The sequence below is a fragment of the Corvus kubaryi genome, unplaced genomic scaffold (genome assembly GCF_017639235.1).
Source record: "Corvus kubaryi isolate FWS band 111438036 unplaced genomic scaffold, C.kubaryi_AGA036_p1.0 split3-37173, whole genome shotgun sequence".
NCBI lineage: Eukaryota > Metazoa > Chordata > Aves > Passeriformes > Corvidae > Corvus > Corvus kubaryi.
Window position 1 is genome coordinate 1,075,628 of NW_024582085.1, and position 19,985 is coordinate 1,095,612.

General features: G+C 42.5%; 2 protein-coding genes across 8 annotated transcripts in view; one reads left to right on the forward strand and one right to left on the reverse strand.

Moving 5' to 3' along the window:
• EIF4ENIF1 (eukaryotic translation initiation factor 4E nuclear import factor 1) overlaps nucleotides 1–9,886 on the forward strand; it is a 20,515-nt gene extending 10,629 nt beyond the window's left edge. For 2 of the 7 annotated variants that reach the window (XM_042015136.1, XM_042015133.1), the window contains 10 exons: nucleotides 1,401–1,630; nucleotides 2,522–2,593; nucleotides 2,962–3,145; nucleotides 3,591–3,670; nucleotides 4,038–4,177; nucleotides 4,347–4,431; nucleotides 5,495–5,627; nucleotides 6,758–7,102; nucleotides 7,317–7,481; nucleotides 8,014–9,886. In XM_042015136.1, the coding sequence (XP_041871070.1) occupies nucleotides 1,401–1,630; nucleotides 2,522–2,593; nucleotides 2,962–3,145; nucleotides 3,591–3,670; nucleotides 4,038–4,177; nucleotides 4,347–4,431; nucleotides 5,495–5,627; nucleotides 6,758–7,102; nucleotides 7,317–7,481; nucleotides 8,014–8,240 (1,661 nt within the window). In that variant the 3' untranslated portion in view covers nucleotides 8,241–9,886. The remainder of the gene's footprint in view (nucleotides 1–1,400; nucleotides 1,631–2,521; nucleotides 2,594–2,961; nucleotides 3,146–3,590; nucleotides 3,671–4,037; nucleotides 4,178–4,346; nucleotides 4,432–5,494; nucleotides 5,628–6,757; nucleotides 7,103–7,316; nucleotides 7,482–8,013) is intronic. The other 5 variants (XM_042015132.1, XM_042015135.1, XM_042015130.1 and 2 more) reach the window with 5 other exon arrangements.
• Nucleotides 9,887–11,156: 1,270 nt separating this feature from the next.
• Nucleotides 11,157–16,641, reverse strand: DRG1 (developmentally regulated GTP binding protein 1). Its single transcript, XM_042015212.1, has 9 exons — nucleotides 16,507–16,641; nucleotides 16,178–16,301; nucleotides 15,210–15,385; nucleotides 14,742–14,811; nucleotides 14,015–14,184; nucleotides 13,151–13,281; nucleotides 12,780–12,947; nucleotides 11,741–11,863; nucleotides 11,157–11,274 (listed from the first exon to the last, which is right to left on the reverse strand). The coding sequence occupies exons 1-9, from the start codon at nucleotides 16,546–16,548 to the stop codon at nucleotides 11,175–11,177; spliced, it is 1,104 nt and encodes a 367-aa protein (XP_041871146.1). The 5' UTR covers nucleotides 16,549–16,641; the 3' UTR covers nucleotides 11,157–11,174.
• Between the last annotated feature and the right edge of the window lie 3,344 nt (nucleotides 16,642–19,985).

Sequence of the window (19,985 nt, forward strand, 5' to 3'; positions counted from 1 at the left end):
CCTCTCTCTTTTTTTTTTTCCTCTCCTCTCCTCTCTCTTTTTTTTTTCCTCTCCTCTCCTCTCTCTTTTTTTTCGGGTTAGGGATTTGCATGTCTGGGCCCATAGCATGCACAGAGTGGACAATATGCATGTGTTCTGTGGAGTCTTGAGGTCTAATTCCAAATTGGTTTCTCTTTGGCAAGCAGCATGTATTGCCATGTAAACTGGACTGAAGAAAAGGTGGTGCCCCTGTGATTAGTGTGAAGCAGCTAGGAAAGAAAGCATCTAAGCACTGCAAATATTCTTAAGCATCCATCTGAGACTTGTAGTTCTATTTTTGTTCTGCTTAGTCTGACTTTCCTACTAAAAACTTTCTCAACTTTGATCCTCACAAACCAAGGATGAAGGAATAAAAATCTGTGGGGAAGCTTCCATTCACTCAAAAGTACCTGATGTGGGGCTCTGTATTCCCATAAAATGCTGTACAGTTCTTCGAGTGTTGTGGAGGTTTCAGGTCAATTCCTCTCCACCATCATCATATTTACTCATGTTCCATTCTGCATGTCTACATCATAGTTTTTCTCCACCTTCTTGCCCAAATTTCCAGTAAATCTTACTTCTTTGGGTCAACATCTGCAACCCATGGCATGCTTCTGTCTCTTCTTCCTTTTCTTTTAAGGTGTCATACCTTGTGATGTGTGTTAGCTGGTCCATAAAGCATGTTTAGCTTTGATGTTGGGCACCAGTAGGTGTTTATATAGATATGCATATACAGGAAAAAGTACTGCTGAGAGCACTGTGCCTTATGCTGGTTATGCCAGTGAAATCCTTCTATAGAGGCTTTAATTTCTGAGCAAAAATCTGCTTCAAACTTTATACACACCGAGTTTAAGTGTGTAACTGAGTCTCTATAGTATCTAGATTTTCCAGGTATGTATTCTTTCTACTTGTGATAGCTTTGGACAATTTGACATGGCTTGCACTGTGGCTGTAAAACCATCTGGTCTCCTGGAGTATAAGATAAATGAAACTTTGCTAGTTGAAAAAGAACCAACTCAGTTGTCACACAAATATTCTCTGTTAAATTCAGGCAAAGTTGTAAAATGTAGTAACAACATGTCTTGCAGGATAAATGAAAAATAGTGAGAACTTAGTAGCTGAAGCCAAAACAGGTTCTTGTGGAGTCTTACATGGCAGTATTTGTGCATATCAATTCTCAGAATTTGGATATATTAGCATGTCAGTCTAAACACAGGTCAGTCATGGTTTGACAGCTCAATATCAAAATATTTACTGATCAATATCAATAAGGTTTTGGCTGTTCCTAGTTTTCAAACAACCTATTCAACACCTGCACAAGAATTATTAACTCAATTGAGAACAGAACTGTGGTTTACCAGTATTTCTCCTGTATTTCTCAGCACATTCAGGAGTTGTACTTTCAGTGGAGGAAGTTGAAGCTGGGCTAAAAGGCCTGAAGGTGGATCAGGAGGGGAAAATTGCCACTCCCTTTATGGCTGAGCAAATGGAAGAAGCCTTGAATGTCACTGGCTCCAGACAGATGAAGAAGGATGGAGATATGACTGCATTTAACAAACTCGTCAGCAGCATGAAGGCAAGCGGGACTCTGCCTTCACAGCCCAAAGTCAATGTAAGTAGCAGCCAGTGGCTCTTGTGACCTGTGTTAACAGGGGGATAACAGCCAACCCTTACCTGAAGCTCAGATGTTTTTAGTGACTTTTGTTTAGTAGAGGTATGTCAGTGAACAATCTATTATTTCACACTTGGCTTTTAACATCATTTGTACTAAGATGAAACTGAACTGAATACTCGTTACCTGGAAGATTAATACTAAACAACAGATGATAGTAAAGTTTAGACTGCAAGGGATTGGAGGATGAAATTTCATCCTGCCACTAACTGCCTAAACAGTATGCTTGACCCAGAAGCTGTCAGTAAATACTTCTGGCACCAGAAAATACTTCTAACAACTGAGTAGGTCTAAAGCATGCGTTTTTCCTGCCAAACTATGCCCAAGGACTTTTAGACTCATCTCACTTCACTGAAAGATAGTGAAGAATGTAAATTTGCCCTTTGAAGAATTTGCAGCTTGATTTCAGACTTAAATCAAGACTTTTGCTTCTGGCTGTCTCTTTACATTAGTGTGCAATTTTAATGCACAGAAGAATATCTTATTTAATTTCTTTAATACACAAACACTTTGGAGTTTGTGCCTTTTTTCAGTTAACCACTGGCCAAATGTTCCATCTCCAGTTTACACAATTACATAAATTCATATATTTGACCCAAACTTGAATGAGGCACACCTGTATGCAGTCTAGCACAGGGCATTTTTCTTAGCTAGGGAAGATCTGTGAGCCAGCTCAGCCCTTAACTTTGCTGGAATTTTATTTGGCTGATGCATAAACTACTGTTCTAACCAAGCAGGTGAAATTATTTCTGTAACTGAGATAAATGTAGATAGTCTCTTAATGAGTTTGGTTGTATCTATGTCTAATTTACAGCATTTTCATTTTCTTAGCAGAGCCTTGAAAGCCACTTAATGTCACCTCCAGAGATGTCAGGGCAGCCTCTATCAAAGAATATTCTGCAGGTATTCTTACTGGGGGAGGGAACTATTTAAAAGCATATCCTCAGTGGGAAAACAAAAGTTATTTGAAAATAAGGCATTTAAGGCAATTATGGGATCAGTAGTCTGACATCATACTATGGAGGAGAAAGAGCCAGGCACTAGATCAGTTTACCTAAAAATTTGTCTTGTCATGCTATTTCTTGTAATCACAGCTTGAAAATCAAAGGCTTGCTGAGTGCCTAACTCTGGGCAAACCAGGATTGGTGTATCTGGTTGTACAAGTCCCCATTGTCCCTAACTTGCTATAAATAGGGTAGCCTGCAGTGTAGTAAAATGAGCTTGTTTGTGTAAATTGGTCATATTTTGAATGTTCTTTCTTTACGTATTAGGAACTCCTTGGTCCACCCATTACCAGACCTGCTTCATCAAATGTCTTAAGTGGCCTGATAGGTGGTTTGGAACCTGCAGCCTCTTTGCTGACACAAAGAGCCCCATCTCCCCCCATTCCACCTGTGTTCCCAACACGAGCTGCTTCTGCAGATTACCTGCGCCACAGAATATCTTCACCCATTGGTGAGACTGGTTGAAAAGTGGGGTTTTATTACTTGAGGTTTTTTTAAGAGTGCTTTTCAGAACTATAAGAACTTCCTGGCATTTGGTGGGCAACTAGGGCAGTGTCTGCCTTTTGAGTGCAAAGTGCCCTTTACTTGTCTCTAATGTGAAATTCATCACCCAGACCTCACAGTGAGTTCTGGTGTGGAATAATGTGCTCAGCTACTGTGTAAGAATAACTTTCAAGGTCTACTTGGCCATTTGCATTACAAAACACTACCAGCAGCCTCCTTTGTAGCTCTTCAGCTCTGTGACAGGGAAGAGATGTGTGGATTTAAGGGGTGAGCTGAGTGTCTTCGCAAGGAATCCTTAATCAATGTAGAATTATTTTACTTTGGGATATGTATTCTATGTATCCAAAGAAACTGTTAGTACTTATAAATATAATGGGTTAAATATTCTTTAGGTTTTGGACAAGGTTCTCAACAATTGCTTGGTGATCCATTTCCAGGTGTAAGGAAGCCCATGAGCCCAGTTGCTGCACAGGTTAGGTGACATGCTTTTTGCTTAATGTATGTGCATCTCTTTGTGTTCTGTGGTCTAGAACTAACTTGTGGAAACACTAAGCTGTTGAATCCAGATGCTTGTGCTTCATTAAGTTTACTCTGAGTGTGAGGATGCAAAGTCTAATTTAGTACAGTCTCAAAACCTCATTGCAATTTGGCCCATCTAAGGGTATCTAAAGTACAAGATTTTTTGAAACTTCTATTGCCTGTTAATAAAACAGAGACTGTTGGTGGGCAGACACTGGTGAAGACATTAGTGGCTATAGCAGTCAATCTTCAGTATCTTAAAAAAACCCCAACCAAATACAGGCTTTGACTTGTGTGTTCTTTATGCAACTCTACCTCAGATGAGTCCCCTGGAGATACAGCAAGCTGCGTTAGAGGGACTGGCACTCCCACATGACTTGGCCATACATGCAGCAAATTTCTATCAGCATGGCTTTGGTAAACCACAAATGGACAAAAGCAGAGATGGCTACAGAAACAGGTGAGCACCTGACTGCAAAATTTAAGGGATATGCTCTTAACTGATTTTTAATGTGAATATTGTCTTTCACTAGATATTAGCACTAGTCACTCCAGATTGCGTTGGTTCTTGGCAATACTGCCTTTGATTCTGTGGCAAGAATCTCTTCTGACTCCCTGTCCCTTAACAGGCAGCAGCGAGTGACTAAATCCCCTGCACCAGGACACAGAGGGAATGCATCTTCTCCAGCCCCTGCAGCATCCATTACAAGCATGGTCAGTACCTGATGTACAGTGGTTGTAGGGAGAACTGTAAAAGTATCTGCAGTAACCAAATTATAGCAATGGTAATCGATGGGAGAAAGGGAGGCCATCAAGTTAATCTTATTCATATTGTATCTGTGTCCACATGATACAAGAATGAGTTACACTTCATGTTTAACTGGATGTCTTCACCTTGGAAAAGAGTGTTTTCTGACTACTGTCTTATCTAAAACTGAAGAATTATCATTAATGTTACCTTGACCTCATCTTCTGAAACTAAATGAAGGTGATTATGAAAACTCAAGCCATCATATTTTGGTGCTTAAGTTTTCAGAAGACAAGTGCTGAAAGCCATGAGATGCTTCAGAGAACACTGGTGTTTGGGTATGCAGTGTTTGACCTAAGTGTCTGTGGGTTGAAATAATGCTTAGGAGCTCCAGGGTCACTTTCAAAATGAGTAAAATCTCAAAGCTGACCTGTTGCCTCTCTGCCTTCAGTACTGTGTAGAATGCAGTTTTGATCTAAATTTTCCAGTTAATCAGTCAAGTACTTGCAGCTCAGGACTGACACAGACTATCACCTGCCAAATGAAACAAGTAATATGAGTTTGTATTCCAAATGAGTGGCTCCACAGGTGCTGTGGAACTTATAAATTGGGGAAAACCCAAATGAGGCAATAGTCCTCTGCAGAACATCAGCCCTGAGTTAATGCAGATGAAGCAGCTCTATAGGAATTCCTATGGAGCTGCTCTTTTGAACCAATAGCAAAGAGTAAACAGCTGTAACTTACACTACAGCTCAGCTATTTTGTTTCAAGCCTGTTAAGGTACATTTAACTTTGAGAACAGCTGCAGATTTTGATATTGGACTTCCAAAAAAGCTAAAGAGAAATGCTTAAACTATAGAATAAAGCTATGAAATGAGGGGAAGTAAAATAATGGGCACACAGAAGATGATTTAAAAGAGCTTTAAATGGAAAGGATGTGCTAGAATTGGTGTCCACCCACAGCTGAGGTATTGTGGCCTGGATAATGAGCACTGGGTGAGGCATTGCTTCTTACTGTGTTCTCTGCAGCTGTCTCCTTCCTTCACACCTACCTCGGTGATTCGCAAGATGTATGAGAGCAAGGAGAAAAGCAAAGAGGATCCAGCTTCTGGGAAAATGAAAGTCAGTGATGTTAAAGATGAAAATCAGAGACCAAATGAAGGTATTGTAATGGCTTTAAAATACCACAAACAAAAGGGATTTGGAATAGACGCAGATTGTCTCAGCGTATAATACACCCAGGTTACCTTTAGACTTTCTTGATGCATGGAGATGAGGAGGGTGTAGAAGTGAGGGAGCCTATGAGAGGAGGGGCTAGAGCTATGGAGGGGGGGGTACACTCCCAAGTGCACTCTTACAGTAGTGCTGGGGCTTAATCCCTATTTCCTGTCAATTTCTGAGCAACACTGAGAGGCCTGGACCATAACTGTTTGCAGCTTTTCTTGATGAACAAGCACAGTAACAATAATGCTTCCATAGCTCTCTATACCAGTAATTGAAATCTTAGAGTTCTTTTGAGACAACTGAACAGTCAAAGCTGAGACCAATTAAGCTCTTAAGTGTAGCAGATTAGGGAAGCATTTTGTCACCCAAAGTGATGTAAGGGGCTATTAAAAGGAAATGCTCAACACCAGTTGCCTGACCCAGTCAGATTGACATGGCCAATGGCCATGACATTGTGCTTCTGCACTGGTAATGGCAGAGGTAGCTTGCAGTTTGTGGTAGCAGTCCAACTGAAACACCTCCACTGGTAGTAGTTGATGCCAAGGTATTTTAGGCCTTGTCTGGCTCATCTGGATGGTCTGTGGAAGTAGCTTCTAGAGGTGCTTTAGTGTTCCAAATCTTGCTAAGCAGATATCAGACATAGAAGGCTGCTGTTAACCCCCAAACACAGCTAAATTGAAAAACCACCTTCAGCTAGATTTTTGGCACAACTCCCATTTATAATCTTGTCTAGGGAGAATCTCTTGTACCTCCTATCACCTTTGGCACTGAGTCATCCATGCTGCCAGTTCAAAATTCCTAAGAAAAAGGAAAAATAAGAATTAAAAGGGGAGTTACTGCTGATTCTGGTCTAATTTAGGTTTCCTATAAAGGGATTTCTGTGGAACATATTCCTTCTCATTACTCTTTTGAAATAATTTGGCCAGAAGCATCCAGAAAAAAGATGCTTACTATTCAATATATATGATTACAGTTCAGCTAGTCCTGGAATCTTAACTATCAAATCCAGTCATTAAGCTTTAATTTTCATCTCTAGCTGTGGACTGTAATAGCTGTATTCAATTCTAGCTACAGATAACCTACTGTCTAGTTCTGTGGAGAATGCAGATCAAGGAACTTTGCCCACCTTAGGTACCAAACTACCTGCACTGCAACGCTCTGCATGTTCCACACCTCTTACCCAAGCAAATCGTTGCACCAAAGAGCAAGACTACAGGCCCAAATCAGCTGGTAGGAAGACTCCTACAATGGCCTCCCCAGTACCAGGAGGCCCTTTTCTTCGTCCTGTTCATCAAGTACCCCTTGTTCCCCATGTACCACTTGTACGGCCTGCTCATCAACTGCACCCAGGATTGGTCCAGAGAATGATGGCACAGGGGGTCCATCCACAACATCTTCCTCTGCTGCAAGCAGGTAATCCATACTTTTTTTCCTATTCATGCATGTTCTCTTTGAGACTGACTTTGTGTTAGGAACAGCACAAACTGATACTACTGGTAGTCTTTATTATATCAGAACTTATGTTTAAGATCAGACAGTAAATTCCAACCCATCTAAATACATATATTTTGTTTTGCATTGAGTTTATGCTTATCAGGTAAGACGTTTTCTTGCTCATGTTCAACAGGTATGCTTCCTCCTGGAGTGGACCTGTCTCACTTGCAGGGAATATCTGCTCCCATCCTTGGCCAGCCTTTTTATCCACTACCAACAGCAAGCCATCACATCTTAAATCCACGCTCGGGGACACCTTTGCAGCTCGCCATGATGCAACAGCAGCTACAACGATCAGGTAGGCTAAAACAGACACCAGGAGTGTGAGTTCTAGAAGGCTGATGAGCCTGTCCAGGTGCTGTACTTCCTGGGGGTTTGAGTATCCTGTGCTAGCAGGAAGCTACTTTAGTTATTCATAATCACTAACCTTGTGTGGGTCTCAGGTGGTTTGGGCCACTGCAGGCTGTTCTGCCAGAACAAAGTCCAAGTGAAGTGTTTGGTTTCAGAACATATATTGCTGCTGACAGATCTGACTCTTGCAGCATGTGTGCAGGCTTTCAGCCTTCCTGGGCCACAGGCCGCCCACCTTCTCCAGGGAAATGCTATTTGATCCTGGTCTTCCCTTCAAACCCATGTGATACTGTGTCTGGAACTGGCAATGTCAGGCCATTTATGGGAGTACTAATGAAAATAAACACGTGCTACCTGGACTTCCTGGGGCTCAGAATGAATAAAAGCCACATTCAGCTCATGTGCCTTATCAGGTGATAGTTCGAGGGCAAATCTGTGCTGGGTTTTTATTCCACCTCTAATAGCTTTACATTTCACAGGCTCTGGAGCACAGGGATCACCTGCTGGTGCACAAACAACCCCTCAAAATGTGCTGCCTCGGACTGGATTATCTCATGGGCACACACAGCTTGACCATCGCCCCAGCCAGAGAAGTGGCTCTCCCATTGGCCTTGCAAAATGGTTTGGTTCAGATGTCTTGCAGCAGCCTCTTCCATCCATGCCATCCAAAGTCATCAGTGTAGATGAACTGGAATACCGGCAGTGAACAGTGACCACTGGGTGGAACACTTGCGATTCTTTAGACTGGATGAAAATGTCCATAGTCAGGACTTCACCTCTGTTTGATTTTTTGGGGCTTTTATTTTTAGCACTCTGTGCAAAATTTCTTTTTGAGAGACTAAAGCACATGGCACCTGTCCTGGTCTCATGTCTGCATCAAGACTAAAGGATCCATAATGGCTTGGATAGCGAAGCTTGAAGAAATTTAGATGCACGACAAAGCCAGTTTAATCCTGGAAGTGTCTAATTTTTTTTGTTTGTTTTTGTAAGATATGTGAATGAAGTGCTGATATTCTCTAGTGTAGAGGTAGCAGCTATGGATTCCTTCTGCAGAAAACTACATGTATAGACCCTTCTGTACAGACTTGTGTATAAACAATCTTTTGTACATACACACCTAGAATAGCCTTTTTGAAGCTATACAGCTGTACATAAGAGTAGCTGATAACAGTTGAGCTTTAGTTGTGCCTATGGTTTGGACCTTTCTCCATTGTACGTGTGGGACTTTCTTTAAGATTAAAGTTGCATATCCTAAGTGTGAGTGAACAGGATGAAGTTCCTTTGCCTTTTCTTGCTGCTCATCTCCTCTAGGTCTCCCTCTCATATTTTTCTGTCAGTACTGTGCACTCAGTGTAGCTAAAGTGTCAAAGTAAAAGCCCACATCTTGCTGTCTATGTAACAAAGGTCTGATTCCCTGTGACTCTTGCCACCAAATGAGAGAATTGTTTAGTCTTCAAAAGCCTTGAGGATGGGATCTGGTGCAGTCATGATAAAGCCAGAAATTCAGTCTGTAGGTACCTACTGGTTGTTGCTCTTTCAAGAGGGCTGGTGCTGGTCCTTGTTTAGCTGCAGTATTTTTCCTTGTTTTAATCTTTCAAGCCAGTTACTAAAGGTCATCAAAATGGAGCCTTGGAATCCTCACCCTTCAACTCCTCAGTCAAAGCTGTGGAATATTCTGTACTGCCTTCAGTGTTGTTTATAGAAGGGAGTCCCAAGAACTGTCCTCGAATCTAGTGTGCATCCGGTGATGCGATTACTGTGAAACCTGCCTCTGGAGTCTTGTTCTGTGGCTTGAAAGGGGGAGGATGGGGTAGTTTTGTGATCTTACTGTGTATACTTGTTTTAAAATACTATGTTCCTTTTAAGCTTGTTTCACTTCCCTGAACAGTTAAATGTTCTCTTCCATCCTTCTGCATGGTTCCTCACTTCACTCCCTCACTTGTGTTGAGTCTAGTACTGCTGTCATGTCCTCTACCTAGCTTAGACCATTGTGCTCTTTTAAGAGGTGAAAGTAAAACCAGAATTCTCACAGACTTGCTCTTTCTTAGGTCTCACTGAAAGCAAAACCAGCAGCAGGAAAAAAAAAATCATCACTTTGTCTGTATTGTAACCCTTGCCATCGTGCTGTGGTGGGTTTGTTTCAGTCCAGCAGAGACAGTGTTGTATGGAAATAGCAAGCTGAAATCTCCAACGTGGAAGCTGTTGGAGGTCACCTATACTTCTAGTGGTTGTTCCTAAAACAATCCCTGTAAAACATGCAATCACCAGCTTGTCCTTGTAAGATTGTTTTCATACTTTTTTAACTTGACACTTTCCCAGTAACATTCTGTAAATAAAGTTGATTCTACCAGCTGTCTGTATCAATTTTCTTGTACTAAATTGTCAGAATATTGATTAATTTTCATAATTATTCTTCTGGGTAAGATGGAACCAAGGTTTGAGTTGAGCTTCAATTAGTCTGTGGGTGGGGAGGATCAGTCTGCTTTGATAAGAGTAACTGGCCTCACTGAAGACCAAGGATGGAATTGCTGCATTTAAATGTCACAGTTAAGTGTGAGGAATGAGGCTCAGTGTATTAGAAGCTGTAAAACTAACCAGCTCTAAACAAAGTCTGTGAATGGGTTTCACTGCTCTTTTCCTCACAGTCTCAGTAACAGCCTCATCTTCTGCCCCTTCCACTCAGGCTGATAAACCCAAGCACACCTGCAGCAGTTCAGCTCATTTACGCAGAGATCTAGAAAAAGTACATGTGGAAATGCTTGGAGTACAATCAAGGCTTGGATGTTTCCCTACCAGGTTGAATAGCATCCACTGTTCTAAGGATTTAGTGCTTGAGTGGGTGTCTCTAATCACTTTGTCTTCTTGAATGTATAATAACATGAGGGGGAGTGTTTTTGAAGCAGCTAAATAAACACCCCTATAATTAAACACCCCTAGTTCCTTTTTGTAGGAGAGCAAATGCTAGAGGCTGATGCATTTGATAGCACTCTTGACATGAGCTAAAAGCTTCTTCATCTTTATTAAGCAACAGAACTACTCTAAGAGCTATGTACTTCTCTAGCTAGGCAGGAAATTCTCTTAAGAAAACTTAAAAGCCTTCAGTCATACAGACACAAGCAGCTAGCTCACTTCCACTAGTCTAAACAACTGAAAAAGCAACTGCTCCTGAGCAGAACTGACCAGCTTTTCCACAACTGCAGGACTATTAATAGCCTTGAAGTATTCCAACAAAAACACTTTCAGATTAAGGCAGCTGGAACTCTGTCCTCTAGCAGTTTTATAAGATACGGTTCTCTAGCCTCTGCTTTTCATGTTTTGTTCCAACTTAGAACAAAATAATTCTTGATGTGTGAACTTTTTTCTGATTTGGAAAGACATGTACATGCAGCAGAACCTCATCCCTGCCATCAAAGCTTCTTGTAAGATTTTGCCCTTGTGAGTCACTTAACGAGAGCTGCTCATCTGTAAGTTCTGCTGGAACAAGACACTGCAGTATAAATTGGCCAGAAACATCAGTTTTACCATGCAGCAAGGTACTATAATAAAAGGCCATTTCTAAATCAAAATTGGGGGGGAGGGGTTTGTCACTTACAATTAATGACAAATTTCAGGCACAGCAACAAACCATGTAAGAATAACTTTATTTCTTCACAATCTGAATAACATCCTCATCTTCAAGGGTATGGTCTTTACCAACTTTTTGAGGGTTGTGTTTAACAGATGAACCCCAGACCAGTGCACTGAAAGAAAAATCAAATTTAAAAGGCTTAGAAGTATGATATGCAAGCAGAACAGCAGCTATTTCTGTCACAAAGCTAATACAGAAAGCAATGCTTCAGAGCTATTTTTATTCTCCTACAAGTACCTGGCTGAGTGGTCTGTGTGAACCAGGGTTACAAGCAGATCAAAACAAAGCATGAAGTTGTCCCAAGTACCAAAGTGTATGGGACAATAGCTTGCAATGCTGTGTATAGTGCTACTTTAAAACAGCAAAATAAATTTTTCTCTACACAAGACCTTTATGTAGGAAAGAGCATGAGACCATCAAACACAGCAACTGAAGTACTAAGTTTGATTGTCATAGGCAGATCTATTCAATTCAACATGAAAAAAAAGTCCTGTTATTCCCTTCTAGTTTAGAGGAAGATAATATACCTGAATGCAAGTTATTTTCTATTCTATATATTCTTTTACAATAACACTTACTATTTAAAGTCTTTTATGAGATTTTTGTGGATCTTCATGCAAAAATCCTCCACTGTGGTCTTGCAGTAAGGTAGCACCACAGGAGAGGTGTAGTCTGGGAGCTGCCCTTTAGGTTTGGTGTAGCTGTAACACAGATGGAACTATCAGTCAATACCAAAACCTTTTCAAACCCATAATGATATTTCATCAATGACTTGCACTGTCACCCCCAGCACATGTGCCAAGTCCTGCTGCTTCAGTGGTGACAATGGATACACTGCAAAACGTTTGGCAGACCTAAACTGAAAATGCATCTGGGCAGCAGTGGCTGCAGCAGGTTCTCCCTTGTAACGGCAAAGGTTTCTCACTTGTGAGCTTTCTGAAGGTGCTTAAAAAAAAGCCAAATGCCAATAGTTGTTGGAAAAGAACATCTTTAGTATTATGGTTCCAACTTGCCTTTTTTTTTTCTGTGAAAATCTCAACATATATTTTAAAAAGTACCTGATAAAATCTATAGCACAGATACCTAAACCCACTAAATCCCTTTTTACAATACATTCTATATTATCACAAGAAGATAGATATAAATTTAAAAGACAACAATTATTGTATTATGAGTATTAGTAAATTCATTCATAAGTTCATCCAAAAATGCGTAAGACTTATGAGGTAAATCTGGAATAATTTGTAGTAAAAATACCTGAAATTCTAGATGGAGAACTAAGTTCTGTTAAGAGAGCTGCATCCATGACAGACTGAAATGATGATTACATCTGGAATCACAATGTTACCACTAAGTTTGACTAGAGTTCCATGTTTTCAGGAATTTTTTAACATGTGCTCTGGTCTTGGTTTCACAAGGTTCTCATTTAATTCCCCTACAAATTCAAAAGAGCACTTGTGGCTATCACACAACAGCTAAGAAGAGCACCATTTCTGGGTTACAAAGCAAACACCAGTTAGAAGAAAAGCATTATAGAATATTCCTCATCCATTCCTGAGACCTTTTTCAGTCTCAGCCTTACACTTAACTCCACAGAAGGCAGCAATTTTGACTCACATTCGGACTAGTTTTAAGTAGTCCCAGATTTTCTCCAGCAGATCATCAAAGTTCCAGCGATGATGAGCGGATATAGGAACACAGTGGGGTACTTTGTAAATGATATCTAGTTCTTCAATGGAAATTTGGTCAATTTTATTTAGGACATAAATGCATGGAATGTAAACCCTGCAAAAAGAAAGAAATTGTTAGAACAACCTGACAGCAGCATACTGCTACCTTCACTGGAAAGAAAGAACATTTTTAAAAAGCTTATCTCTATGTTGATGCCACATTGCTGGCTCAGCTGCTCTGGGAAGCAAACCTGAAAGTCAATTGTTTTCTTTGTAATACAGACTGCATATGTGCCAAAGCCAGGGAGCCAACAATACCTGTTTCCTTCAACAACGTCAATCAGATCATCAGCAGTGGCGTCACTCCGCAGTGTGACATCAGCATTGTGGATTTTATACTCTGCCAAGATGCTCTTCACTGTCTCAGTATCCAGCTCACTCTGAGGACACTGAACATAGACAGACGCAGTATTAAGGAATGGAAGAGCTAACAGCCAAATCAAGTATTAAAATTAACAGTGCTCTCACATAGCAACCACTGCATATACATTACTAGAAAGAATAGATGCATTTTAAGTTATTGGACTTGACTCTGATTTCACCATAGCTGGTCTGAGGAGAGGGAAAAACAGATTTAAATCCTAACAGCTTCATTTATATTAATGCCCCACTGAGAGATGCAATCAGACATTTCAGCAGCAGTGTTTCCTTTCAGTTTGGGACCAGATGCAATACAAACCCACGTATCTACTAGTTCAGAGCCCAGACATCTACACTTCAGGTACTGAGAGCACAGAGTTATGATTTTTGGTATCTCTGGCTATCTCTATGCTTTTAAAGATTCAGGTAAACAGGTTGCAAGGCCTGGAACTCTTGAGCAATCCTCTCCAGAAGAACATTGTAACCACCAAGTAAGACACAGTTTTTGCACTCTCCTTTGGATCTCAAACTTGTTAAATGTGGAAAGCAACCGAGGCTCTGTTTTGGGGGCAATGAAGTGGTCAGGTTCCAGGAGAGGTGTGGAGAGCCTCTAAGGAAAGTAACTAACTAAGCAGCACAGTACAGCAGTTCAGCTCCTAAAGAAGTCACAGCACAGAATGGTCCCAGGCATATCAACTACAAATGCCTCTTTCTTCAAGCAATTTGTTTTTTAATTTTGGTTAAAGAAAACTTCCAACTTACTGTGGCTGTAAGGTTAATGCCTCCTTTATCCTTTTTTTTAAAGCCAATATTGGGGGGCTTACTATTCAGACGAATTCCAAACCCCTCCAGTTCATTCTCAATTATTTTCTTGTGGCCAAGGGGTTTCAGCACATCCAGAACAATCAGAATGAGATTACAGGTTCGAGCAACTAAGAATTACAAAAAGAAAGTCATCTCACAAAAAGCATGCTCACACAACCTGAGACAAAACAACCACAATATGGCTCGGTGGACTGATGACACTATGAAACCCTGAAGGCCAGCACACTGGTTATTTTTAAATACCAGTATAGGACTGAAGTTTATTGTGCTGGCCAAGCATCACTGACAGACAGATCTTTACATGTTGTAAGAATGACAGAGGCTGGAAAACATCTTCCTGTCTCCATTCAGACACCAGACTGAGGACACTTAACTGGGTGAGGAAATGAAAACAGCAGCCTTGTTTAGGACGCGATCATATCTGCCTGCAAAATTTCCAATGTACTTTCACTCAAGTGTCAATGCAGGACACAAACCCAGCAAGTGCACAAAGCCAGAACTGAAAACAACAATATGAAAGCAGCTACTGCTTCTCAGCAGGCAGCTCAAGTCCAGCAAACAATCCAGCTTTTAAAAGACATCAGAAAGAGTGATTCAACCCTTCTCCTGTACTGTGTTAAATGAACCAGTGATAGGCTGCTGTCTCCAGCTCTAATATACTCACCTGCAATGACCTGCCGTCCTCTGCCTTTACCATCTTTGGCACCTTCAATAATTCCTGGCAGATCAAGCAGCTATTTGTTCACAGGAAGAAAGTACCATATGAGAAAAGTATTCTTGATTAAATCAATCCTACTTTTACCGTTCCAAACCAGCTGACTCTACTGCAAATCTGAACAAACTATGACAAGACTGTTTCCCACTTGATTGTTATATACTGTATTATCCCATGTGCCCATTTGGTACAGTGGAACAGATCATCTCATAGGCAATAATTAAAACTACCACAGAACTTCTTCCCAGAGCAAAGTGAAAAGCAGGGGAAAATCCATACCTCATGGAAACATTTCCAAGGTATTCTCAAGCACTTCTACACATCACTTCTAACCTGCCTATGTCAGGGCAGACCACTCAACCCTAACAGCACAGCATCTATATAGCCCATCTTACCCTCACAGACACAAGAGCTCACCTGGATCTTTGCTCCTTTGTACCTAATGACTCCAGGCACAGTAGTCAGTGTAGTGAATTCATAGGCTGCCACTTCAGAGTACACACCAGCAAGATTACTTAGAAGAGTAGATTTCCCCACGGATGGAAAACCCACAAACCCAATGCGGGCATCACCTGTCTTTGCAACATCAAAACCTACAAATAAGGAGTAGAAATATTTGTCTAATGATTGACATTTTTTATCTTCTAATGTTCTGGACAGCAGACACACTACTATGTTTAATACTGCCTGAGCAAAAGCCAAGTAAGCTTTCCTAGAAGAAGGAAGTGAGAAACAGATTGTTCACAATCTTTATTGCCTTGCACCAATTTGTCTTTTAACACTCCATGACATGTACCTGTCTAATAAAGTCCTGGCTGCAAAGCTTCACAGTGGACTGTATTTGACTTGAGTGTAAGTGTAGCATTCCCTTTAGGCATTGCAGCTTAGGCAAATCACACCTTTATATAAGAACAGGTGGCTGCTGCAAAGGCGCTTCTTCAGGTAAAAACCTTAAGACTTCTGCAAATAAAAGATTATATGAGCCGAAATACAAAAGCACTTTCATTTGAACTTCAGGAAGGGTTCCACCCCACAGCCCTAGGAAGGGCCACAAATCATGGTTAGAGATCTTGTACCGGGTAGGACAAGAGGCAGTGAGGATGGAACAGGTTGCCTTAGAGAAGCTGTGGCTGCCCCATCCCTGCAAGTGTTCAAGGCCAGGTTGAATGGGGCTCCGAGCAACCTGATCTAGTGGAAGGTGTCCCTGCCACGACAGGGGGGTAAAACGAAATGATCTTTAAGGTCGCTTCCAATCCAAACCCTTCTGTGATTCTACGACTATTTAGCAGATAATCTGACATGATTTGAGAGGACAAGAGCCCCCACGTTAGATCGACTCCCGTCATACCTCCCGCACTTCGACAGCACCCGCATAGATAACGCACCTTCCCCGGGGCCGCCGCCGCCGCCTCCCTTGGGGGTGATGAGCTCCCGGCGTAGCTTGGCCAGACGGGCCTTCAGCAGCCCCAGGTGGTGGGCGGTGGCCTTGTTCTTCTGCGTCCGGGCCATCTGCAAGGGCACAAGACCGAGGGCTCACACCGGGAGGGCTCTGCCGACCCCAGCCCCTGCGCGACGCCTGGGGACAGGGCCCCGCCACCCCTTCACCGCGTGGCCCAGCGGCCGTCCCCCTCTCCGGTCCGAGCCCCCCGTCCGCCCCGTTCGGCGCTCCGTGCCCGGCCCGCCGCGAGGGAGGCGGAGGGCAGCGGTGCGGTACCTCCGCCTCAATCTCCGCGATCTTGGCCAGGGTGCCACTCATGGTGGCGTCAGGCCCAGCCCGCCCGGCCGCCCCTCAGTGCCGCCGCTCCTCCCGCACCGATCGGGCCCGCGCACGCGCGTGGCGACCTCTCGCGAGAGGCGACGGGAACGCGCCTCGGCGGCGGGCACGCGCCTCGGCGGCGGGCGGGAAAGGACCCGCGGCGCGCCGCCGCCTTCGCGCGCTGCCCTGGGGGGGCGCGGCGGAGGGCGCCCTGGGCCGTGTGCAGAGCGCGCGCTGCCTCACAGAAAGAGCGGGCAACGCTGCGAGGGGCGAGTGGGAGGGAGAAATGAGCGTGAGATCCATGTGTGTGAGAGATCCGTGTGTGTGAGGGATCCATGTGCCAGTGAGATCCGTGTGTGTGAGGGATCCATGTGCCAGTGAGATCCATGTGTGTTGAGAGATCCGTGCGTGTGAGAGATCCGTGCGTGTGTGAGATCCATGCGTGTGTGAGATCCATGTGTGTGTGAGATCCGTGTGCCTGTGAGGTCCATGTGTGTGAGGGATCCGAGTGTATGTGAGAGATCGTGTGCCTGTGAGATCCAAGTGTGTGCGAGAGATTCGTGTATCCGTGAGATCTGAGTCTGTGAGGTCCGTGCGTGTGAGAGATCCCTGCGTGTGTGAGATCCATGTATGTTAGAGACCCGCGTGCATGTAATATGTGTGTGGGAGATCCGTGTGTGTCTGTGCCCAGTGTCCGTGTGATGTGTGCGAGGCAGAGGGCGGCTGTGGCGGCTGCGGGGCTGTCGGAGCCGGCATGAGCCGGGTTGTGCGAGAGCCCGGACGGGGGCCCGGGGACGGTGTTGGCGAGGCTGAGGCGCTTTGCCGTGAGCGGCACCCGGGCTGCGGCGCCGAGAGAAGCTGTGAGAGAGAATGGTGCGAGCGGAGCTGTGCGCTGAGGCAGCGGCCCCGCAGGTGTGTCAGGAGCCGGGGGTCTCGCTGCCCGCGAGGGGAGGTGGCGTGTGCCCTTCCCTGGGGTTAAACCGGACCAGCCTCTCCGCGGTCCTTCGCGCAGCGCGCTCGGGCCAGGTGTGTGTTTGTGGCACTCCGTGTTCCGCAGCGCTGCTGGACCGGGCGGCGCTCCCGCAGCGCCCGCGGCGGATCCTTCCCGAGCTGGTGCTTTGTCAAACCGGGATTTCATGCTGGAGCTTTCTCACGGCTCCTTTCAGCTGAGCCCTGGCCGTACCACTTTGCCCCAGGGACATCTCTAACTCCACTGAATGCAGGCTAATTAAATAGAGAAAGGATTTTTTAAATGGCCCGTTCAAACTTTAAAATGCCAAGTATTTCCAGCTTTTGGCTGTTTCACAAGAAGCCAAACAATTGGATTTCAAATTAAAAGTATTTTTATGACAAGGAAATACAATTTAATCATTGTTCAGGATTTTGGTTTCCAGGTTTGTTTCCGTGTCATATTTTGTCTGAATTCGAATATTTATAGAAACCTTTTTGTCCATATTCAGTATCCTTTCCAGGAAGGCTCTTCTACCTCAATTTATTGCAAAGTCTGTTTTTGTATGGTGTACCTAAATGTAAAGCTTAATTTTTTTTTTTTTAAACTAAAAATACACTCCCCATAGCCCATAGTGTGAGGACTTACAGACGCACCTGCCACATCTTCAGACAGAATTCTGAGTACGGTACAACTGACAAAATTTAACTAACCTTATAACAGTTTTGGTGATAGAATTGTTACGGAATCGTTAAACCTTCTTTAACTTACAGTGAAAAAAAAAAAGAGCGCTAGTGCAATGGGAACCACATTGCTATTTGTGGTCTCTTTCTGCCTGCATTTCCCTTCTTATCCCATCTTAATCAAAAAAGCAGCCTTTATTGTCATAAACTCTTTATAGTAGGAACTGTCATTAATATAAGCTTATACAGACCTTACTAAAATAAAATCTCAAATAAAATGGGATTACTGTTCCTGGTAACGTTAGTTCAGATAAGCTAGGGTAAATATAAATGCACCTACCACTGTATATTTGCTCATGGTTTTCTAATTATTCCTTGTGAACAATATCTTTTTCCAACATGGGACAGAGATTTGACCCTGGTATAAATTTTTTCCTACTTACTTTAGATGGAGTTGGACTTGTTTATGCCTCAACTGAATTCAGCCATACAATCAGTCTACATTTGTGGTCTTTTTTAGTAAAAGGAAAAAACATGGAGAAAAATACAAATTCTGAATGCTCACTCAGGGTTTAAGACCTCCCCTCTTTTGTGCAGTAGATTGTGGTTAACTTCAGAACTTGTTGCTAGTTGTTCTTACAAACTCACTCCCAATCTCATAAACCGAGTCTAACTTAAAATTATTTTCCAAAGTGGGGGCTGAATGAACAAAGATGTCAATAAAATGCATGGCTTGAAAATTTAGTTACTGGCTGGTTCTTGTGTTCCTGGTTTATGTTTCCATAGTGTTCTTAACATACAGCTGCTCAGTAAGCTCTTAAATTCTTTTTTTCTCTGAAAGTTACTCAAGCAAAGGCTATAAGGAATTTAGGCACCTAAAAACTCCTTTCATGTCAAGTATTGTCTTTAATTACCTGAAGGGAGAAAGAATTTAATTAATAAAGATAATTAGCCTGGTTTTTGGTAGCCAAATTAACACTTTCTAATTCGTTAGGATATTTAAAGTAGCTTATATTAATTTGTAACAGCACCATCTTTAAGCTTCAGAAAGGCTTGTTCAACAGAGATTGTTTCCAGGTTGTGAATAGGGTAATGTTACTTTTATTTATTGTGAGTACTGCTGTGAATTTTTTAATATAAAGGTGTTTTATGTGATGTGGTGCTTAGAGAACAGGGTGCTTCTGACCATGGGAAATAAGGTGCAACAATGAAAAGAAAAAAATGACTGAAGGGTGGGTGACTGGGAATGGATGAATTATGTCCCCTGAGGACTGCAGTCAAAACTAGAAAATAGATTGCAAATGATAAAATCTTAGTAGAGAAAAAGAAAAAAAAAGTCAGTCAGAGAAGGCAAACATCAAGGAAAATATTAATAGAAAATTGGATATAATGTCAGGAGAGAAAAAAGCCCCCAGTAGAACCAGAGAGAAAATGAAAGGAGATGCAAGAGACTGAGATCTGCTCGAAAGGTTAATTGAGCTTTATTGTGAGCACTGATGGAAGATGGAGTATGTGAATTGCCACCTTTTTGATTAAAACGTATATGTGTGGTTTTAAATTGCAATAATTCCGTTTAGGAAATCTAGATGAAGTGCAACAGGGGGAACACTTCCAAAGGCTGTAACTTGCACAACAGTCAATCTCCCCTGGGACCCACTGCTTATCAAGTCAGATGACACAGAATGAAGGTTCAGATCTGGAGTAAAACCCACAAATGATTAAGAAGCCATATGAATGACTAACTGATAAACTGGAAGTATATAACTTCAGCACTTTTCTAATAATATTCTTAATAAGATAAGGAA

Coding starts and splice junctions, on each gene's coding strand:
- DRG1 (XM_042015212.1), bottom strand. CDS start 16,548: ATGAGTGGCACCCTGGCCAAGATCGCGGAGATTGAGGCGGAG. Junction 11,864..12,779: donor TACTTAAAACTAGTCCGAAT/GTGAGTCAAAAT, acceptor TCTGTGTTACAG/CTACACCAAACCTAAAGGGC. Junction 11,275..11,740: donor CTCATAAAAGACTTTAAATA/GTAAGTGTTATT, acceptor TTTTTCTTTCAG/TGCACTGGTCTGGGGTTCAT.